Source organism: Cebidichthys violaceus, unplaced genomic scaffold (genome assembly GCF_023349555.1).
Source record: "Cebidichthys violaceus isolate CVI_PGR_0920_01 unplaced genomic scaffold, fCebVio1.0.p SCAF_163, whole genome shotgun sequence".
NCBI classification, from domain to species: Eukaryota; Metazoa; Chordata; class Actinopteri; order Perciformes; family Stichaeidae; genus Cebidichthys; species Cebidichthys violaceus.
In genome coordinates this window covers 55,001-75,052 of record NW_027176333.1, presented here as the reverse complement: position 1 = coordinate 75,052, position 20,052 = coordinate 55,001, and the positions used below count along the sequence as shown (strand labels likewise).

General features: G+C 42.3%; 1 protein-coding gene across 5 annotated transcripts in view; it reads right to left on the bottom strand.

The window, feature by feature from the left end:
- dennd4b (DENN/MADD domain containing 4B) overlaps window positions 1-19,367 on the bottom strand; it is a 31,398-nt gene extending 12,031 nt beyond the window's left edge. Inside the window, exons 1-21 of one of the 5 annotated variants that reach the window (XM_068711577.1) lie at window positions 19,265-19,367; window positions 16,840-16,923; window positions 13,558-13,908; window positions 12,613-12,865; window positions 12,248-12,317; window positions 11,629-11,798; window positions 11,001-11,242; window positions 8,728-8,794; window positions 7,874-7,932; window positions 7,610-7,754; window positions 7,006-7,181; window positions 6,417-6,517; window positions 5,972-6,187; window positions 5,732-5,877; window positions 4,680-4,813; window positions 4,482-4,602; window positions 3,121-3,327; window positions 2,874-3,002; window positions 2,487-2,628; window positions 771-908; window positions 77-311 (exon numbers count right to left, since the gene is read on the bottom strand). In XM_068711577.1, coding sequence (XP_068567678.1) covers window positions 77-311; window positions 771-908; window positions 2,487-2,628; window positions 2,874-3,002; window positions 3,121-3,327; window positions 4,482-4,602; window positions 4,680-4,813; window positions 5,732-5,877; window positions 5,972-6,187; window positions 6,417-6,517; window positions 7,006-7,181; window positions 7,610-7,754; window positions 7,874-7,932; window positions 8,728-8,794; window positions 11,001-11,242; window positions 11,629-11,798; window positions 12,248-12,317; window positions 12,613-12,865; window positions 13,558-13,889 — 3,083 coding nt within the window. In that variant the 5' untranslated portion in view covers window positions 13,890-13,908; window positions 16,840-16,923; window positions 19,265-19,367. The remainder of the gene's footprint in view (window positions 1-76; window positions 312-770; window positions 909-2,486; window positions 2,629-2,873; window positions 3,003-3,120; window positions 3,328-4,481; window positions 4,603-4,679; window positions 4,814-5,731; window positions 5,878-5,971; window positions 6,188-6,416; window positions 6,518-7,005; window positions 7,182-7,609; window positions 7,755-7,873; window positions 7,933-8,727; window positions 8,795-11,000; window positions 11,243-11,628; window positions 11,799-12,247; window positions 12,318-12,612; window positions 12,866-13,557; window positions 13,909-16,839; window positions 16,924-19,264) is intronic. The other 4 variants (XM_068711581.1, XM_068711578.1, XM_068711580.1 and 1 more) reach the window with 4 other exon arrangements.
- Window positions 19,368-20,052: the final 685 nt, after the last annotated feature.

The window sequence follows — 20,052 nt, the reverse complement described above, 5'->3', positions numbered from 1 at the left end:
TCCAAGGATAGAAATCCAACTGAAAGAAATCACAAAGTGACTAAAGATCAACTCAAAGTTAACTAAAGTTATTTACGTTCTCGCCGACCTGCCGTCTCTCTCTGCCGGCTGGCAGCTGCAGTCCGGCTCTGAGTCGGCCGACTCAGCACATTCTTTGTAGAAGGTGGAGAGGCAGACCTCACTCCTCCGCACCAGGAGGCCACCGGGGGGCACCGCAGGGGGGCGTCCCATCGGAGGCTTACAGGAGACGGACTCGCTGCAGCCGTTAGTTGCCGAGTCACGGAGGACGGGCTTCTTACAGAGCTTCACCTCTGTGGGAGGAGTTAAGAATGACTCAGAACTTTATTCAACATGGAAACGGGAGAGAAACAGCTGAAGAGGAACTCAGTCTAAAATGACTGTTTGAATACGCAGAGGATTCATTATCTTATTATTATTGTTGCATTTATTTCCAGAGGAGAAATCTGAACGTTGGATAAATGTTCTTTTTACTTTTGTTGACTTGTTAGTCAAAACTTTTTACAGATGGAATGTTGGATCTGTCTTTGTATGACTTCATAAATCAGAAAATACTGTCAATTTTCACTGTGTTTTTAGAAATAAAATATTTAAATCAGGCAGTGAATGAAGAAAAACCTCAATAAGAAGCTTCAGAATAGAGCCTTTAATGAAGTGAAACAGCAGGAGACTCATTAATGAAAGAGTGAGGACGTGATGGCGTCCGTTTGTCCTACTGTCCCTCTTACTGTATGTCCTACTGTCTGTCTTACTGTCTGTCTTCATGCTGTTCAGACTGCTGCTCTTCACCAGAGTCAGAGACTCGTGACTGGAGCTCTCAGACAGACCGCTCCAACTGGACTGACGAATCAGAGTTGAGTGGGGGAGGGGCTTCTGGTCCATCGTTGCTTCTTTTAAAGAAAAACAGAATCAGAAATAAAGTACATTATGATGTCATTAATTGCCTTCTTTATCCAGGCTTCCTTTAAAACCTCTTGAACCCTAACCCTATTTTTTAGGCCCCCCGAAAATTGCATATCAATACTAAAAAGAATATATCTCTGCAACCACAAGGTCTATTTGAATAATTTTGGTGTTATAATAAAGGGAGCAGTTGTGAGATTTGTGCAGATGTGTAAATATCAGTATATATGTTACTGGTTAAGAGTAAATGAAGATGGCACACAGCACAAATTAAAAAGTTTCAGGTTCGCCTTAAAAAAAAAGAAAGAAAAAGAAGCACTTTCAGGATTCTCTCTTTGTAGTGATGCAGCTAAAGGTCTAAACCTCTCCCAGATCATAACACAATATGTGATCAGTCTCTGTGCAAAGTCTGACTTTGATGAAGTGAAGCAGAATAGAATTAGAGAGCTTTTAGTACAGAGAGTTCAGGCGAGGTCTCCAAAATGGTCATTTTGGCACCATGTGTGTCATTTTAATTTTCTCATGTACCAAACTATATATTTCACTTGTATATCACTAATGGTGTTCAATACATCCAAATACAGCAGTTTTGGCTTTGTTTTGAAGGCCAGAATCCTCTCTGAGTCCTCTCTGTGTCTCTCTGTGTCTCTCTGCCTACTCAAGTTTATTTTCAATTTCAGACCCCTGTGATGACGCAGGGCTATATCTAAGAAACCCATTGGTCGATTTCAGTGATTGACACCTCTTTCGACGCGTTAGAGCCAATAGAATTGAGCTATAACCACGTGGAGAAGACTGACAGCACTGTTAGCCAATCAGAATCAGCAGAGTGCCATTCTGTGACACGTACTGGCTGTGAGTCACGAACATTCGATCCCTCCCCCCATTGTCCAGCAGCTACCTAGGAACTACCGGAGTGATTTGAATGAAACACAGGACATAGCTGTAACGTATCCGGTAAAGAATTACCGGGGAAATGATCCCAGAGAAACAGCTAAGGTAAGAGAAATTTTACAACAATCGTTTGATGAAGCGATTTGTGTTGCTGGTGTTCTTGGCTCATATCTCGCGGATGCTTTGTTGTAGCTTTATTTGATGTCCAGAATCCGTGGACTGTCTGCTTTCTTTTGATATCTGATGTGCAACATCATTACATTCGTTCATGATAAGTGCATTGTTATACACTCTGTACGCTAAACTTTCTCTCAGGCTCAAAAGGTTTTCTCAGCAGATGAATATTTGACTTAGTGACTGATGAAGGATGCTGTGAGTGAGAATGACGTTTTACAAAAAGACTGGAATCCTCAGAAAACCAGAATTCTTCATGAGTCATCAGGAGACATCGAAAACTAGAATTTACCTGTTAACAACCTTCAGTCAGCCAATAAAGTACAATATGTACCTCGGAGATTAAAAAGTACAATATGTAACTCTGAGATGTAGTACATTAAAAAGTACAATATGTACCTCGGAGATGTAGTACATTAAAAAGTACAATAAGTACCTCTGAGATGTAGTGCAGTATAAAGTACAAGTACAGGAATAATGCTATTTATATTTCTGACCTCGTGACCCCACTGATCCACACTTCTGCTGCCGTCTGATTGGCTGCCTGAACTGAGCCACAGCCAATAGGACGTTCCTCAGCTTGGCCCAGCGGAGACGTCCTCCCTGATTGGTGGACGGCCACTTGCTCTCCAGCACGGCCTGAGGACAGAGGACATGTGATCATAGTACTCTTTATATACCTGATGTATATTACTGTTGATTTTCTAATTCTCTGGATATCGACACTCTTTTTTAAATACAGTAAATAACTAAATGCAGGACTTTTACTTTTAACAGAGTATTTCTATACTGTGGTATTAGTACTTGTACTGAGGTAAAAGCAGTGAGACAGCTGATGTAATGACTATGTGTGTGTGTGTGTATAGTGTGTAGTATCAGTAAACCTTGTTGTAGTATCCGTAGGTGATGGTGTTCGGGGTGATTCCAGCCTTCTTCATCTCCAGCAGGACTCGAACAGCGAGAACCGGCTGACCGTACTGACCACAGAGCTGCATCAGGATCCTGTAACACACCTGAGTACACACACAACCACACAGTGATGTTTAAGGGGGAGATAAACAATACACTGTTGTACACAATGTGCATCTAGTACCCAGTAGCAAGGAGAACCCCCTGACTCGGTCCACTCACCTCGTCCGGCAGCACCACCTTTCTGTTCTCCGTGTGCTTCAGGACATCGTAGGCCGTGTGCAGCGCTCGCACCTTAGCGGCCTCGGCCCTCACGAAGGTGGGCAGGTAGATGAACCAGAGGCCGTAACAGTGACCCAGCAGGCACTTGGACCACATGTCCGGCACCGCGGAGTACTTCTGAGCTCTCTTCTGGGCCAACTTGATCTCCTGGGAGGTCAAAGACAGAGAAGGTGGTGACGTCATAGATACTTTGTTTCCTGGATTCTGTTTACATTATGCAACAGGAAGTGGTGTTTCTGTTGACTAAGGGATTTTATTTCTCTCAGTCTGGGATATGAAGTCATTAGAAACAACATAAATACTACTGATAACCTCATGGGTGAAGTGGACTCTCGAAGTATGGAAAACCATTATAAGAGAACACAAACTAGCGGGAGATATTGGAACACTTAAATGTGTGCATATGATTCTGACTTCACACCAAACAAATGTGATGCTAGATTTATGGATTGGACAGCTACAGGAATAACAGCGATATGCAACATAATGAAAGGAGGCACACAGCTCAGTTCCGAAACTCCTAAAGAGAAACACTCACTAGAAAAACAGGACTTCTATCGATACTTGCAGATGTAAATATGACAAAGAGTACACATCTAACTGTTCAGGAAAGCACTCAGATATAGGCAGTAAAATCATCTCATGTATGTATAAATGTCTGTTGAATTTTAAAACACATTCAACCTCCTATATTAAAACAAAATGTGAGAAGGAGGAAGAACTATATCAGAGGAAGGATGTCAGTAATATGGAAAGTTCAATTGAAGTGTACCAGCTCGCAGACATGGAGAGAGTTTGGTTGGAAACATGTGATACGGTATTTTATTATATATTTATTACACCTTCTCAGAAACACTATGATAGTAACCCTCCTGTTTGCTGGAGAGAATGTGGAAACCAAAATGCAAACCATTACCATATTCTTTGGGATTGCATATTGCCTAGACTATTGGAGAGAGATACACACTGCCCTACAAAATATTTATAAAGATGAAATACCTCTAGAAAGTAAGACCATGCATCTGGGATATTTACCTAAAACATTGTCAAAAAGAGACAAATATTTAATAAATGTACTTCTGGTGTCCGGCAAAAGGACTCTTACCAGGAAATGGTGACACAAGAGAGTCCCACTCTGAATACATGGATGGACATTACAATGGCTACTGGGGGCACTGTACCCATTTGGTGCAGCGGGGGGCGGGGCTACTGGGGGCACTGTACCTGTTTGGTGCGGCGAGGGGCGGGGCTACTGTACCCGTTTGGTGCAGCGGGGGGCGGGGCTACTGGGGGCACTGTACCTGTTTGGTGCGGCGGGGTGCGGGGCTACTCGGGGCGCTGCCCTTCGCCGGGACCCGGAGCTGGTCCTGGTCCTGAGGCCGCTCAAAGAGCTCCGGCTTTAGTGTGGGGAAGGTTTCATAACTGGACACGAGGAAAGGAAATGACATCAGCATCCATAAAGAGAAACTTTATAAAGAGACACGGTGGGACTCGTCTACCTGTAGAGCGCTGGACACTCGGACCCGTCGGGTTCCTGTGGCTCTTCAGGAGGCATGATGAACACGGTGTGTTCTCCACTGTGAGTCTCATCCAGATCGATCAGCCTCACCTCCTCCGGCTTCTCCACGTCCACCTGGTGACCAACAACACAAACAGAGTATAACATTCAGTTATGACGTCTTCTGGGCCTGATTCTGATCATAATCTACTTCAGGGTACACCGTTTAAAAAAAGTAAGAGAAAACTAAATAGTCACTGAATAACACAAGCCAATGAAAGTTCTGTCCAATTAGGAAGCATGAAGCGGTTGTGAATCAATGGAGGACAGAAGACAGCAAGACAACCTCTAAAGAGAGAAGAAGGTTTTCTCTCTCCTCGTCCTTCATGTCCGATGATCCTCTAGTTTTACATTTCACTAGTGTGCTTGTCAAGACAAGCATGCTTGTGTTCTTGTTAGAACACTGGTTGGTTTCATCTTGATCGATAGATATAATTGAGTATCATCTGCATAGCAATGAAAGTTTATAGAGTGTTTTCTGATAATATTGCCTAAAGGAAGAATATATAAGGTGAATAAAACTGGTCCAAACAAAGAATCTTGTGGAACTCCATGACTAACATTGGTCTTCATCGAGGGTTCATCGTTTACAAACTGAGATCCATCTGATAAATAGGACTTAAACCAGCCTAGTGCGGTTCCTTTGATGCTGATCAACTGTTCTACTCTCTGTAACAGGATGTAACGGTCAATGGTGTCGATCGTTCTATTAATGAGTAACAGGCTGCTCTAACCTTCTTATATGTTTTAAGACCCCTTTGTTTTACTGTGTTCTTTTTTAGGGGGCAATAGTAGTCCAGTGTATAGACGTCTTTATTGTACATAAAGTAATCTAGTGCTCTACCATTCAATATTGACTCCAGCACTCTTTGGATCTATTCATGTTCTCTGATGTTATTATGCTGTTGGTGCTAACAGTTCCTTCTCAGTGAGACACTTTGTATTCTACAGTGAAGAATGTGAGTGATACTCAGAGAGAAGATGGTAGATCACCTTTTGGACGCACTCGTCGAAGAACTCGAGGCAGGCGTGTCGGTCGCTGACGAAGGAACACTCCTCAATGAACTGAGTGAACATCTGAGTCCTCGTCAACTGACCGTAGATCTTCTGCTGCGTTCGATCCCGAGACTTCAGGAAACCTGCAGGAGGTCATCAGTCACAGTCCTGATCAACACTCTGATCAATACCCTGATAAACCATCATCAGTCCTGATCAACACCGCCCCCCCCTCACCCTGCAGGTTGAACAGTGAACTACAGTCTGTGGTGGTGTCAGAGGGAGCCTGGGTGATGGGCAGCAGGAAGCTGCGGTAGCCTCTCAGCAGGCAGCTCATGAAGAAGAGGAAGGCCTCCTGGATCTCCAGCTCCAGCTGCTTCTGGCTCCGGTAGATCTGGTCGTAGTCGGTTAACAGGAACTCCAGCGTCGCCTCCTCCTGGCCGGGAGTGCAGACTGCAGGAGGAGGAGGAGGAGGAAAGAGTGTTTAATAAGAATCATCTCATGAACTGTAGAGACACTCTCTGACAACAGGAAGTGAGTCTGTTTGAGGCTCCCGATGCTGACGATGGGTCTTATAAATGATTTGTGTGGGCTGTACACATAGATGAATGCGTGAAGTAAATCGGACGAGAACAAGCCGTCATCAGAGGAACTTTATTTTGAAAAGCCTGAGCTGTCTCACTCTTCTCCAGCGTCTTGTGGAGGCCGCTGAGGGTGTTGAAGAGAGTCTTTCCGTGTTTCCTGGGTAACGATCGCCATGACAACGGCTTCTTGTCCTCTGACCTGAGAGAGAAAAATAAAAGTTTCGCTAAAATTGTTATTTTATCAAAAGTACATCTAGTACTGTACTTAAGTGAAGTATTATTACAGATTAAACCAACAGCAGTATATGAAGAAAAGAGAGTAAAACTAAAGTCTCTCACTTCCACAGTTTAGAGATAAAAGGAAATAAAACCTCTGATGGAAAGAGAAGTACTATAAACAAGTACCAACAGTAGTACTACTGCTTTTACTCAAGTAAAGCTCTGAATGAAGAGTATTTCCACGCTGCAGTTATTACTAAGATCTGAGTACTCATAATATGTACAGTGACAGGATGTTCCCAGAGTGTACACTGAAATATATATTTGTATGAGCGTTGTTGGATGGAGGTCGATGCCTCTACGTGTGTGTACACACACACACACACACACACACACACACACACACACACACACACACACACACGTGTGTGGTTCATAAACACAACAGCCCTGCAGTGACGGACTCACTGGAAGATGGTGTTGGTGTCCAGGTCCACACAGACCACATCAGTGGGGGGGTCATACAAGTCGAAGTAGCTCGAGTGAACCCCAACGATGAACGGCATCGGAGCCAGAAGAACGTCGGCCATCTGCAGCGGACACAGAGGGATGTAGGGACACAGCCACCGCAGGGGGAAGCTCATCTGGAGAGACCAGGGTTAGAGGGACCAGGAGAGACCAGTGTTACTGTGTGTGTGTGTGTGTGTGTGTGTGTGTGTGTGTGTGTGTGTGTGTGTGTGTGTGTGTGTGTGTGTGTGTGTGTGAGAGAAAGATAGTAGTTCTGAGGTACTTGTACTAAACATGAGTATTTCCATTTTCTGCATACTTCTACTTTTAATTCTTATTAGTCAACTAATAAATGATGATGTATTATTACAGATGAAACTACCAGCAGTATATAAAGTATTATGTAATATATATATATATATATATATATATATATATATATATATATATATATATATATATATATATATATATATATATATATATATATATATATAAATAAAATGAGCTCCATCCGACCTCATTAATGCATAATCATTATAATATAATATATGTGGAGACTTACGGAGACGAGGGCCTCGCTGACGGAGGTCAGGACGTCGGGACGCAACGAGTGGAGCAGCAGTTTGTGTTCGGTGAGGACCGCGAGCAGCAGCGTACAGGTGTTCTCTGGACCGAGGTTCTGAAGGAGCTTCAGGAAGCTGGCACCACTGTGACACACACACACACACACACACACACACACACACACGTTAATGTTGTTCAGAGGAATCTCTGTAACTGAGACTTGAAACCTTGAAAGACTTGTATTGTGAGTTGTTGTGCTGACCTGAGAGGGAGAGGAGAGGAGACCGGCTGGCAGAGGAGGAGGTTATCGTACGGAGAGAGCTGGAACATAAACTACCTGTTATCACACAAACTACTCGTTTTCAAGCTTTTTGTTTACATTCCGTCACTTATGAGAACATTTTACTGACCAACTTTAATCCTGGAATGTAAATATGAATGAAACACATGAGGGCACCATCAGCTGTCTGACAAACACACCTGTAGTGTGTTGATCAGGTGTAACAGGTGGCTTGGGAGAAATGTCCTCCTGTGGTTTCACTTTCATTGAGAGGGAGATCTAATCTGTTTTGCTGATGGATCCAGTTCTTGTAAAGCTGAAGTTGGTGAGTAAGATGTTGTTATAACTGACAGGAATAACGAATCCTTCTCTATAATTTCAGGAATTTTTTGCTTAAGCGAGAAATTAATAATAATAAAAGACAGACATACAAGCAGACATTGTGACCCACATTGTGATAATATCATCCACCTGCATGCAGCTGAGAGGAATCACACATGAACCGAAAGAATCATCAGGGAATTATTTTTGTAGTGAAAAAATTATGTGAAGACATTTTGTCCACTAATTAGAACCAATCAATAAATGGACTTCTGATTGGACGCAATTACCATGTTGAGGTTGTGATCGCATCACCGCCTACATCCTGTTGAAGGAGGAAGTGACAAAAAAGTCTGTGCTGGTTTTTATGAACAAGACATTCTTCTTTTGAAATAATTTGCTGAAAACCCGTGTACCTGAACGAGGATGCTGAAAGTTTTAGTGTGTACCTGAACGAGGATGCTGAAGGTTTTAGTGTGTACCTGAACGAGGATGCTGAAGGTTTTAGTGTGTACCTGAACGAGGATGCGCGGCCGCTGGGGGGAAGGAAACGGGACGTTGTGCATGAAGCTGGAGATGTGTCTGCAGAGACAGAATATCAAGATTAAGATCAATTATTTACCACAAAATGGTCAACATCATGTAAAATAACAAATAATAAATGTGATTAATATTTCAACACCACCTTTTCTCCAAGTATTCATAGTTTGGTCACAGATTTTTGATTTATCAAGGAGGGAAAAGCTCTAAATGTAATTTAATGCCATCTGGAGACGAAATATTAATAAAAATGTCTGTTGTTCAAGTTAAAGATATAACAAATATGTCCACAGCAGAACATTGCTTTGCTCCAGGTACTCCTGTGTGTTTCTACTGTGCTAATACACTAATACTATGGAGCGGTACCTCATACAACTACACTACCCGTTTATCTTATGAGAGAAACAAGCTGAGCTCAGCTCGTCCTCCTAACAGACTAGGAGAAACGCTGATGTGTATTCAGTGGTTTTAATCAGTTGGTCTGTTGGTTTTGGAGAAGAGAAAACCTTTGTGGTAAAAAACAACAACAACAACTCTTGAACCATGAACGCTGAAGCCAGTGATCCCACACTGCTTCACCGCGGCATTAAACTCAACCTTTTGTTGGTATGGTTGGATGGTAAATTGACTGTACTTGTGTTTCTCTTTTCTAGTCTCTCGACCACTCAAAGCTTTAACACTACATGTCATCATTCACACACATCCACACACATTCACACCCATCCATACACATTCACAGACATCCATACACATTCACACACATCCATACCCATTCACAACCATCCATACACATCCACACACATTCACAACCATCCATACCCATTCACACACATTCACAACCATCCACACACATCCACAACCATCCACACACATCCACAACCATCCACACACATCCACAACCATCCACACACATCCACAACCATCCACACACATCCACAACCATCTATACACATTCACACCCATTCATAACCATCCATACACATTCACACCCATCCATACACATTCACAACCATTCACACCCATTCACACCCATCCATACCAATTCACACCCATTCACAACCATCCATACACATTCACACCCATTCACAACCATCCATAGACATTCACACCCATTCATACACATCCACACCCATCCCCATTCACAACCATCCATACACATTCACACCCATCCATACCAATCTATACACATTCACACCCATTCATACACATCCACACCCATCCCCATTCACAACCATCCACACACATCCACACCCATCCACACACATTCACACCCATCCACAACCATTCACACCCATCCACAACCATTCACACACATTCACACACATCCATACCCATTCACAACCATCCATACATTCACAACCATCCATACACATTCATAACCATCCATACACATTCACACCCATCCATACACATTCACACCCATCCATACACATTCACACCCATCCATACCCATTCACACCATTCACAACCATCCATAGACATTCACACCCATTCATACACATCCACACCCATCCATACCCATTCACAACCATCCATACACATTCACACCCATCCATACACATTCACACCCATCCATACACATTCACACCCATCGATACCCATTCATACCCATTCACACCCATTCACAACCATCCATACCCATTCACACACATTCACAACCATCCACACACATTCACACCCATCCACAACCATTCACACCCATCCACAACCATTCACACACATTCACACACATCCGTACCCATTCACACACATTCACAACCATCCATACACATTCATAACCATCCATACACATTCACACCCATCCATACACATTCACACTCATCCATACACATTCACACCCATTCATAACCATTCACACCCATCCATACCCATTCACACCCATCCATACCAATTCACACCATTCACAACCATCCATACACATTCACACCCATTCACAACCATCCATAGACATTCACACCCATTCATACACATCCACACCCATCCATACCCATTCACAACCATCCATACACATTCACACCCATCCATACACATTCACACCCATCGATACCCATTCATACCCATTCACACCCATTCACAACCATCCATACCCATTCACACACATTCACAACCATCCATACCCATTCACAACCATCCATAACCATTCACACACATTCACACCCATCCATAACCATTCACACACATTCACACCCATCCATACACATTCACCCAGTCATGTGAATGAATAATTAAGACAAACTTAGGCACTGACTTTTCGAGTGGCAGGACGTGGGGCCCGGAGATGGAGTATCTGTAGATGAAGGTGAGGAACTTCTGGAAGATGGTGAAGAAGGGCCAGTGGGAAAGGACGCAGATGCTCTTCTTCACCTGCAGGCTGCGGTTGGTGATCGGCCGCCGGTCCACCACGCTGAGGAGGCCGAGCCTCACGCTCTGCCGCTCCGACAGCAGCTCCCTGGAGAAGGACTCGTAGAACTGAATGGCTGCTCCGTAAACCTGCAGGGAGAGCAGAGTCCTCACAGACCAGGACAAGGAAACCTGGTTTAAAAGGTCCAGATGTGCTGCTGTTCTCTGTTTTATAGTCTCTGGACCGCTGGTCTGTGACACATCTTTCAGGACTTTCTAACATTTCAGAGACTAAAGATTTTATCAGTCCGTTATCTGTTTTCATGTTTTAATGAAGAAATTATTATTATTCATGTCCCATTAATGCACATTAATAACTTTGAGTCTGTGCTTTCTACAGCTGCTTTTATCATCATTATTGTTCTATAATATCAATCATCTACTTTGTTATTATTGGTGCTACTACTGCTGTTACAGATTGTGAAGCCCTCTGAAGCTGATCTGTTGTTTAGGGTTGTATTTTTCTGAGCATAAACCTTGTCCCCGGAGGCGGAGGTGAGGACGAAGGTGGAGAAGACGGGCAGCTGGTACTTGGTGTTCATTGGCCAGCTCTCCACAGCAACGCCCATCGGCAGACAGAAGACCGGCACCGACTCCGGCAGAGGAAACGCCTCGAGGTCCTCCTCCGGGTATCGGCTGATGAGACCTGCACCACACAGCAGTTCACCCGTTTACACCTAATAACCACGTTTCATGCATACAAAGATCTATGCAGGGTCAATATGGAGGATGATGATCTATGTCTATTGATGTTTTGTGTCTTTTGTTGTTGTTGGTTTGGTTTTGTTTGTGTCTGAGTCAGATTGTTTGTACAGTCAGCAGGTATGTTGTGTACGATTCTTTTTGAGGGTAACATATAGCGTGTAACATATATAAAATAAAAATAAAAATAAAAAGATTGAAAGAAAGAAATACCCAAGGAATCTTCAGAAAAATAAAACACATCAGCGATCTGACCTGAAGCTTTAGTCTATTATCAAACATCAATGATCAAACTGTACTGAACCAAAAGATGTAGAAGCTACCTAAACGTTGAGGATCAGAAGGAACGTCCTGACTAGAGGAGTAACTCTTCACCTCCTGTTAGATACTCACTGGCTTTGTAGAGCAGTGCGTTGGCGTTGGCCACAGCTCTCTTGTAGCACACATACAGAGCCGGACTCCACTGGAGACACAACACACATCAACATCAGTAGTTCATGTAAGACAAGGAACTCATATGATAAGTCTAAACTCATCCGTGACAGGAGAACTAGAACTTTATCACTTCCATTTCATTTTCTGTCAAAGGTTCCAGCTAATTTCATTTGCAGGCTTTTGACAAAGTGTTGGAATTGAAAACTTTTTATTATCTATTTATTCATTTTACTGCCGTTTGAATCTCATAAAGACATTTATTATAAACCATCTGTAGTGTTTCATCTACAGTAAACAGAGTCAGAGAAGAGGTGGTTGCTCACCAGGCTGGTGTTGAGGTTCTTGTCCACTCTACAGAAGGTGTGAGGAGCGACCTCTCCTTTACTTGGCAGCAGCAGACCGATGTCAGTGACTCCCAGAGTGTGGAGACCCTGTGAGTCCAGAGCTCGTCGGTACGTCAGGAAAACACGGTGAGCCGTCGGAGCGCCGGAGCTCAAGCTGGCTGATCGGCTGTAGGGAGTCGTCTCTATAACGTACCAGCTCGGCTTCACCTGGTCCTTACCTTCATACAGAACCCTGTAGAGACACCTGGATCAGTCTTTCTTTTATATATATATATATATATATATATATATATATATATATATATATATATATATATATATATATATATATATATATATATATATATATATATATATATATATATATATATATATATATATCTATACACACACACACACACACACACACACTAAATAGTGCAAGTAATGTTCCGGACCTTTGCCCGAGGACATTTTCTCAATCTGGACCTTTTGGAATGTTAATTGAATACCCCTGCACTAATGTATTCATACTAATCTGTTTACATATTAATTTGCTCACCAGATGTAGTCTAATGTCTAATCTAAGAGGATTTATTAGTAATTAAAGATGAACATGAGAGAAACAACAGAGAAGATGGAGATGAGAACACTGCGTTACATAATCCTCTGCATTATATAAGCTTTAATATGCATCACATGAACTAGAGATGTGGGAGGAAGAGCTGCCCAGTAGACCGGATCAGACTGGTTTTACTGGGCAGCTTCCAGGTGTGAAAGATGATTCATTACAACATTACAACAGAACAACCTGCCTCCTCTCAGGACCATGAATGTCTGAACCACATCTCCTCACAATCAGACAATAGTTCTTACAGAGGTTGGACTGACCTCACCTGTCAGCACCTTGTTTTACCCCCCTACCCTGATAAAGGGGTTTCTCACCCCAGGTCCAGGATGGGCGGCTTGTCCCTCCCTCGCCGGTAACACAGGTACAGGTGAGGGTTGTTGATGAGGCCGGCGCTCAGCTCGGCCGAGTGTCCGCCCAGCGTCCTCTCGATGCAGGTGAAGCCCTCCGGCACTTCCTCCCCGAGCCCCCGGGCGATCACCGCCAGGTCCGTCACCGACTCCACCGCTCTGGATGAGGAAGAGGATGAGGAAGAGCAGGAAGAAGTGGAGGTTTTGGCATCCTCATCCAGGGGCATCCAGGCCCCCGCAGGGTCCAGACCTGCTACTACAAAGTAGTCCACCAGCTGAGGACATTTCTCCTCGGCCATGCCGTCTGTCTGTCCTCCCCTGCAGAGAGAGATTAGATGTTTGTTACCCAGCTAGCTAATATTAATTAATTGTTTAATCATTAATGACAGTAAACCTCACAAACTACTACTACTATGCAGTAATACTGAAACATAAAAACGATCATGAGACATAAATTTAAGACTTTTTAAATTAAGAAATTTAAGAGCCATCAGACCCATAACATTCAGACAAACAACCATTGTGTGTGTGTGTGTGTGTGTGTGTGTGTGTGTGTGTGTGTGTGTTGAGCGCAGTGATGCTGTGAGATGCTGAAGGCTCTTATGTAACTCTTCCTCATCCTCTTTCTTCTTCTCTGCCTCTGATCACATGTTCACAGACAACAGAAACATGACTCCATCTTGCAGAATTTGAACTGAAAAGCAGAATTCCATCACACGTTGATGAGAAATGAGATATGAAATCAGCATGAACTGCTCTTCGTATCACAGTGGTTTAAAAACTCTACATGGAGCAGCAGGTTCTACATGCACGTCTTCATGTATCATCACAGCTTTTACTTCATCTACTAAGCTCTACACCGCCAGAACAGATTACTGCTGCATCATGGGTAAATATCTGCAGCTCACACACATTCAGCAGGATGAAAACACTGAACTACACGAGACCGAGACGACTAGATACATAGAGTAACTCACAGTGAACCAGGCTTGAAACGTGGCGCTCAGTAAATTTGGAGGTTGAGCTGTTAACAAAAATCAAACCATCTACTGAAGCTTCTCAGATCACTTCACTTCCATCTGTGTGGTTAACAAACACCAAACCTGAATGTGACCTGGTGCAGACAGAACGACGACACTGGACTGTAAGAACCAGCCAGTAGCTGCTGAGGTTTACAGTCAGTCAGCAGATGAAACGTTTCATTCCTTTAAATCAGAGACACTTTGGACGGTCCACTCATCCCCGTCATCAAAGGGTGAAAGTGAGAAAGAGACTTTAACGAAGAGAGCAGGAGGGGGGGGGGGGGCAAAGGTGAGCTGGCAAACAGGAAGAGGATTAGCAGCATGTTTCCTGTTCATCTGAGACTTTATGGTGACACAGCAGTTCATAAAACACAGATAAAACACACCAACGGCCAAAGATCTCCTGTTTACTTCAGTCCCAACTGCATTTTAAATAAACATTGTCTTCTAAGAAGAGTTAAGGTTGGGGATAGATGGTGACACTAAGAATAGTTATGGTTATGGATAGATGGTGACACTAAGAGTTAAGGTTGGGGATAGATGGTGACACTAAGAATAGTTATGGTTATGGATAGATGGTGACACTAAGAGTTAAGGTTGGGGATAGATGGTGACACTAAGAATAGTTATGGTTATGGATAGATGGTGACACTAAGAGTTAAGGTTGGGGATAGATGGTGACACTAAGAAGAGTTAAGGTTATGGATAGATGGTGACACGAAGAATAGTTAAGGTTATGGATAGATGGTGACACGAAGAATAGTTAAGGTTGGGGATAGATGGTGACACTAAAAAGAGTTAAGGTTGGGATAGATGGTGACACTAAGAAGAGTTATGGTTATGGATAGATGGTGACACTAAGAAGAGTTATGGTTATGGATAGATGGTGACACTAAGAAGATTTAAGGTTATGGATAGATGGTGACACGAAGAATAGTTAAGGTTGGGGATAGATGGTGACACTAAAAAGAGTTAAGGTTGGGATAGATGGTGACACTAAGAAGAGTTATGGTTATGGATAGATGGTGACACTAAGAAGAGTTATGGTTATGGATAGATGGTGACACTAAGAAGAGTTAAGGTTATGGATAGATGGTGACACTAAGAAGAGTTAAGGTTGGGGATAGATGGTGACACTAAGAATAGTTATGGTTATGGATAGATGGTGACACTAAGAATAGTTATGGTTATGGATATATGGTGACACTAAGAAGAGTTAAGGTTGGGGATAGATGGTGACACTAAGAATAGTTATGGTTATGGATAGATGGTGACACTAAGAAGAGTTAAGGTTGGGGATAGATGGTGACACTAAGAAGAGTTAAGGTTGGGGATAGATGGTGACACTAAGAAGAGTTAAGGTTATGGATAGATGGTGACACTAAGAATAGTTAAGGTTGGGGATAGATGGTGACACTAAAAAGAGTTAAGGTTATGGATATATGGTGACACTAAGAAGAGTTAAGGTTATGGATATATGGTGACACTAAGAAGAGTTAAGGTTATGGATATATGGTGACACTAAGAAGAGTTAAGGTTGGGCTAGATGGTGACACTAAGAAGAGTTAAGGTTGGGATAGATGGTGACACTAAGAAGAGTTAAGGTTGGGATAGATGGTGACACTAAGAAGAGTTAAGGTTGGGATAGATGGTGACACTAAGAAGAGTTATGGTTATGGATAGATGGTGACACTAAGAAGATTTAAGGTTATGGATAGATGGTGACACTAAGAAGAGTTAAGTTTGGGGATAGATGGTGACACTAAGAATAGTTATGGTTATGGATAGATGGTGACACTAAGAAGAGTTATGGTTGGGATAGATGGTGACACTAAGAAGAGTTAAGGTTGGGATAGATGGTGACACTAAGAAGAGTTATGGTTATGGATAGATGGTGACACTAAGAAGAGTTAAGGTTATGGATAGATGGTGACACTAAGAAGAGTTAAGGTTGGGATAGATGGTGACACTAAGAAGAGTTAAGGTTGGGGTTAGATGGTGACACTAAGAAGAGTTAAGGTTGGGATAGATGATGGTGTGTGTGTGTGTGTGTGTGTGTGTGTGTGTGTGTGTGTGTTACTCTAACCCTTTTGGGAATTTGCACTTGTTTAAATAAGAAGGTAAAGGTCAAATAAGCTGAGCTCTTTTCTGCTGCAGATCAGAACCAACACAGACATACATGTACAGTTCATGCTCTCCTCTACTGTCAGTAACTCCACCCTCTCACCTTCACCTGTCTTCACCTGTTTACTGGAAGAAATGTCTGCTGCCACTAGATTCACTTCATGTTTCACACAAAGGGAGTTGTCTGCTGAAATACAAAAATAAAAACCACAATTTTAGCTGATTTCATCACAAGCACTTCCCTTTTTAAAAAGGACCATGAGCAACAATGGAACACGAACACGAACACACACGTACCAGATTTCCTCACTTTAGAGAGCACCACAGTACACGAACACACACGTACCAGATTTCCTCACTTTAGAGAGCACCACAGTACATCAACACAGCATCATTCAACTAAAAAAAGAAAGATTAAAATTGTACTTATGGCTTTAAAATGACTCAGCTGTCAAACTATTTGCTAATTATTATATTCAGTGAGGCAGCAGCTTGAAATAAAACTCAAATGTTCAAGTTGGAGACAAACCTCAAGTGTTTGATTGATTCCCACATAGTTCTGCATCAAACAGTTTGTCTCCGACTCACTGAGGCACGTTTTAGCCCACCAGCAAAAGGATGACATCATGGTCCATAACATGATGTCATCCGCCCACAGCTGACTTGTGATGTAATAATGGAGACTCTGTGGTTTGGAGCAGATTCACAGAAGCGTGAAACTGTTTGTATTACAATTGAAACCAACAATGGTTTGAGCTCTCAGTGCCGTTTTAGTTGTGTGAAAAAACATTTCTATTCTTTTCCAAAGTACTTTCTCATTGTCAGAAGTAAAGTATGAAGAACATAGTGTACATGTACACCAACATCATGAGCACTAAACATCTGAATCAAGATGTTTTTTGGTAGTTTAGTTTCTTGAAACAACTAAAGCCAAAGCAGAAGCACTGAATATGTTCTTTATCTGTTCAGTAGAAAAACAGGAAGTGAGAAGTCTTTCTCAACTTTATCAAATGAATCGGTTATTAATAACCTGAAACCTGCAGCATAATTCACAATCAGCTATGGTTTCACTAAAAAACACTTCTAGAAGCTGAACAGCTCGTTCAGCCTCAGACACTCGATCAATTAAAACCCAGCGAGTTTCCTCAGAACGTAAAAGAATATTAATGCAAACAGGAGATAAACTGTGGCTGCTTTCTAATCAGCAACAACATAGAAACCAACCAGCATCATTGAAGGGTTTTCACTAAAATGACCCAGCGGCAGCCATCGGTTTATGATATAAGATAACGTAATAAGATAATAATAATAATAATAATAATAAGATGAGGATCTATAACCTCTGAAACACCTAATCACAGTCTATATGAGGAGGATCTATAACCTCTGAAACACCTAATCACAGTCTATATGATGAGGATCTATAACCTCTGAAACACCTCACAGTCTATATGAGGATCTATGAACACTGAAACACCTCACAGTCTACATTAGGAGGATCTATGAACACTGAAACACCTCAGTCTATATGATGAGGATCTATAACCACTGAAACACCTCAGTCTATAGGAGGATCTATAACCACTGAAACACCTCACAGTCTATATGATGAGGATCTAAAACCTCTGAAACACCTCACAATCTATATGAGGATCTATGAACACTGAAACACCTCACAGTCTATATTAGGAGGATCTATGAACACTGAAACACCTCAGTCTATATGATGAGGATCTATAACCACTGAAACACCTCACAGTCTATATGAGGATCTAAAACCTCTGAAACACCTCACAGTCTATATGAGGAGGATATATAACCTCTGAAACACCTCAGTCTATATGAGGATCTATGAACACTGAAACACCTCACAGTCTACATTAGGAGGATCTATGAACACTGAAACACCTCAGTCTACATTAAGAGGATCTATGAACACTGAAACACCTCAGTCTATATGATGAGGATCTATAACCACTGAAACACCTCAGTCAATAGGAGGAGGATCTATAACCACTGAAACACCTCACAGTCTATAAGATGAGGATCTATGAACACTGAAACATCTCACAGTCTATAGGAGGAGGATCTATAACCTCTGGATCTACAACCTGATGAAGCTTTAAACTCTTTACGTGGTTCAAATATCGGACACAGCTGAAACATCAACATGACGTCATCAATGTGTTCACGAGCTCTGCGTCAGTTCACCGAGTGACAGACGACGGTCGCGCGCAGCTGCAACACAATTCAAACCCAGAAGTCAGGAAACCGCCGGGTTCCATTATCGGACGCAGATGAAGATCATTTAACGTCACCTGTCCTCGTGACCACGTGACCTCGTCCCTACAGTTGTGTCATTTATCTCAGATATCGGTCGCGTGTCGGGTAAGGTGCGCGAGGACCCGTTATTTACCCGTTAGACGACATGACGTTTGTTAGCTTCCTCTGTGTTAGCTCACCTAGCTAACACACGTCACAGGTACCGGGTAATGACGTCACTAACACCGTACTAACGGGACTCTTACCGTGATGTCGGTGTTCGTTGTTCCCTCTGATCTCTGGATCATGTTCAGCTCGTTCTCTCACATGTGACGTCCATGTTTCTGTCTGTTAAAGCGTCAAGCTCCACACAACACTTCCTGTTTCCGGTCACACGCTTCAAAATAAAGGTCTTCTTCTTCTTTAAATTTGATTGGCGGGTCGTAACCAACTTGAATAGGTGCATACCGCCACTTACTGTACCGGAGTGTGCAGTTTCAGGGTAAAAGTTTCATCACTGTTCAAAAATAAAAAATAAATAACAACCTAAACAACACCTGCTAGCAACTAAATCCTACGGTCTAATCAAAAAAAGGTCTCTTCTTCTTCTTCTTCTTCTTCTTCTTCTTCTTCTGATTTCATGGCAGTTGACAAACAGCTTTCAGGTGCATTTCCGCCACTCACTGATCAGGGGTGTGGACTAAGGAAACCCTCTCTAATAATATATACCCTCTCTAATATATATATATATATATATATATATATATATATATATATATACACACACACACACATACTGATCTGGAGTGTGGACACTTCTTTATTATCTAATAAAGAAAGAAAAAAGTTCAAATTCTATTCATTAGTCTTGTTGACTCAAAATATTCCAGAAGAACTTTCCAACAATCGTCTCTACTTTTTCTTCAGCACATTACTGAATTTTTACCTCTGACAGCAGAACATGGTCCACAGTTTCTTCTTCTTCACAACATTCACACTTTCCATTGTTATGCTTTCCAATAACTGTTAAGATCATTCCTTAGTCTAGTCATCA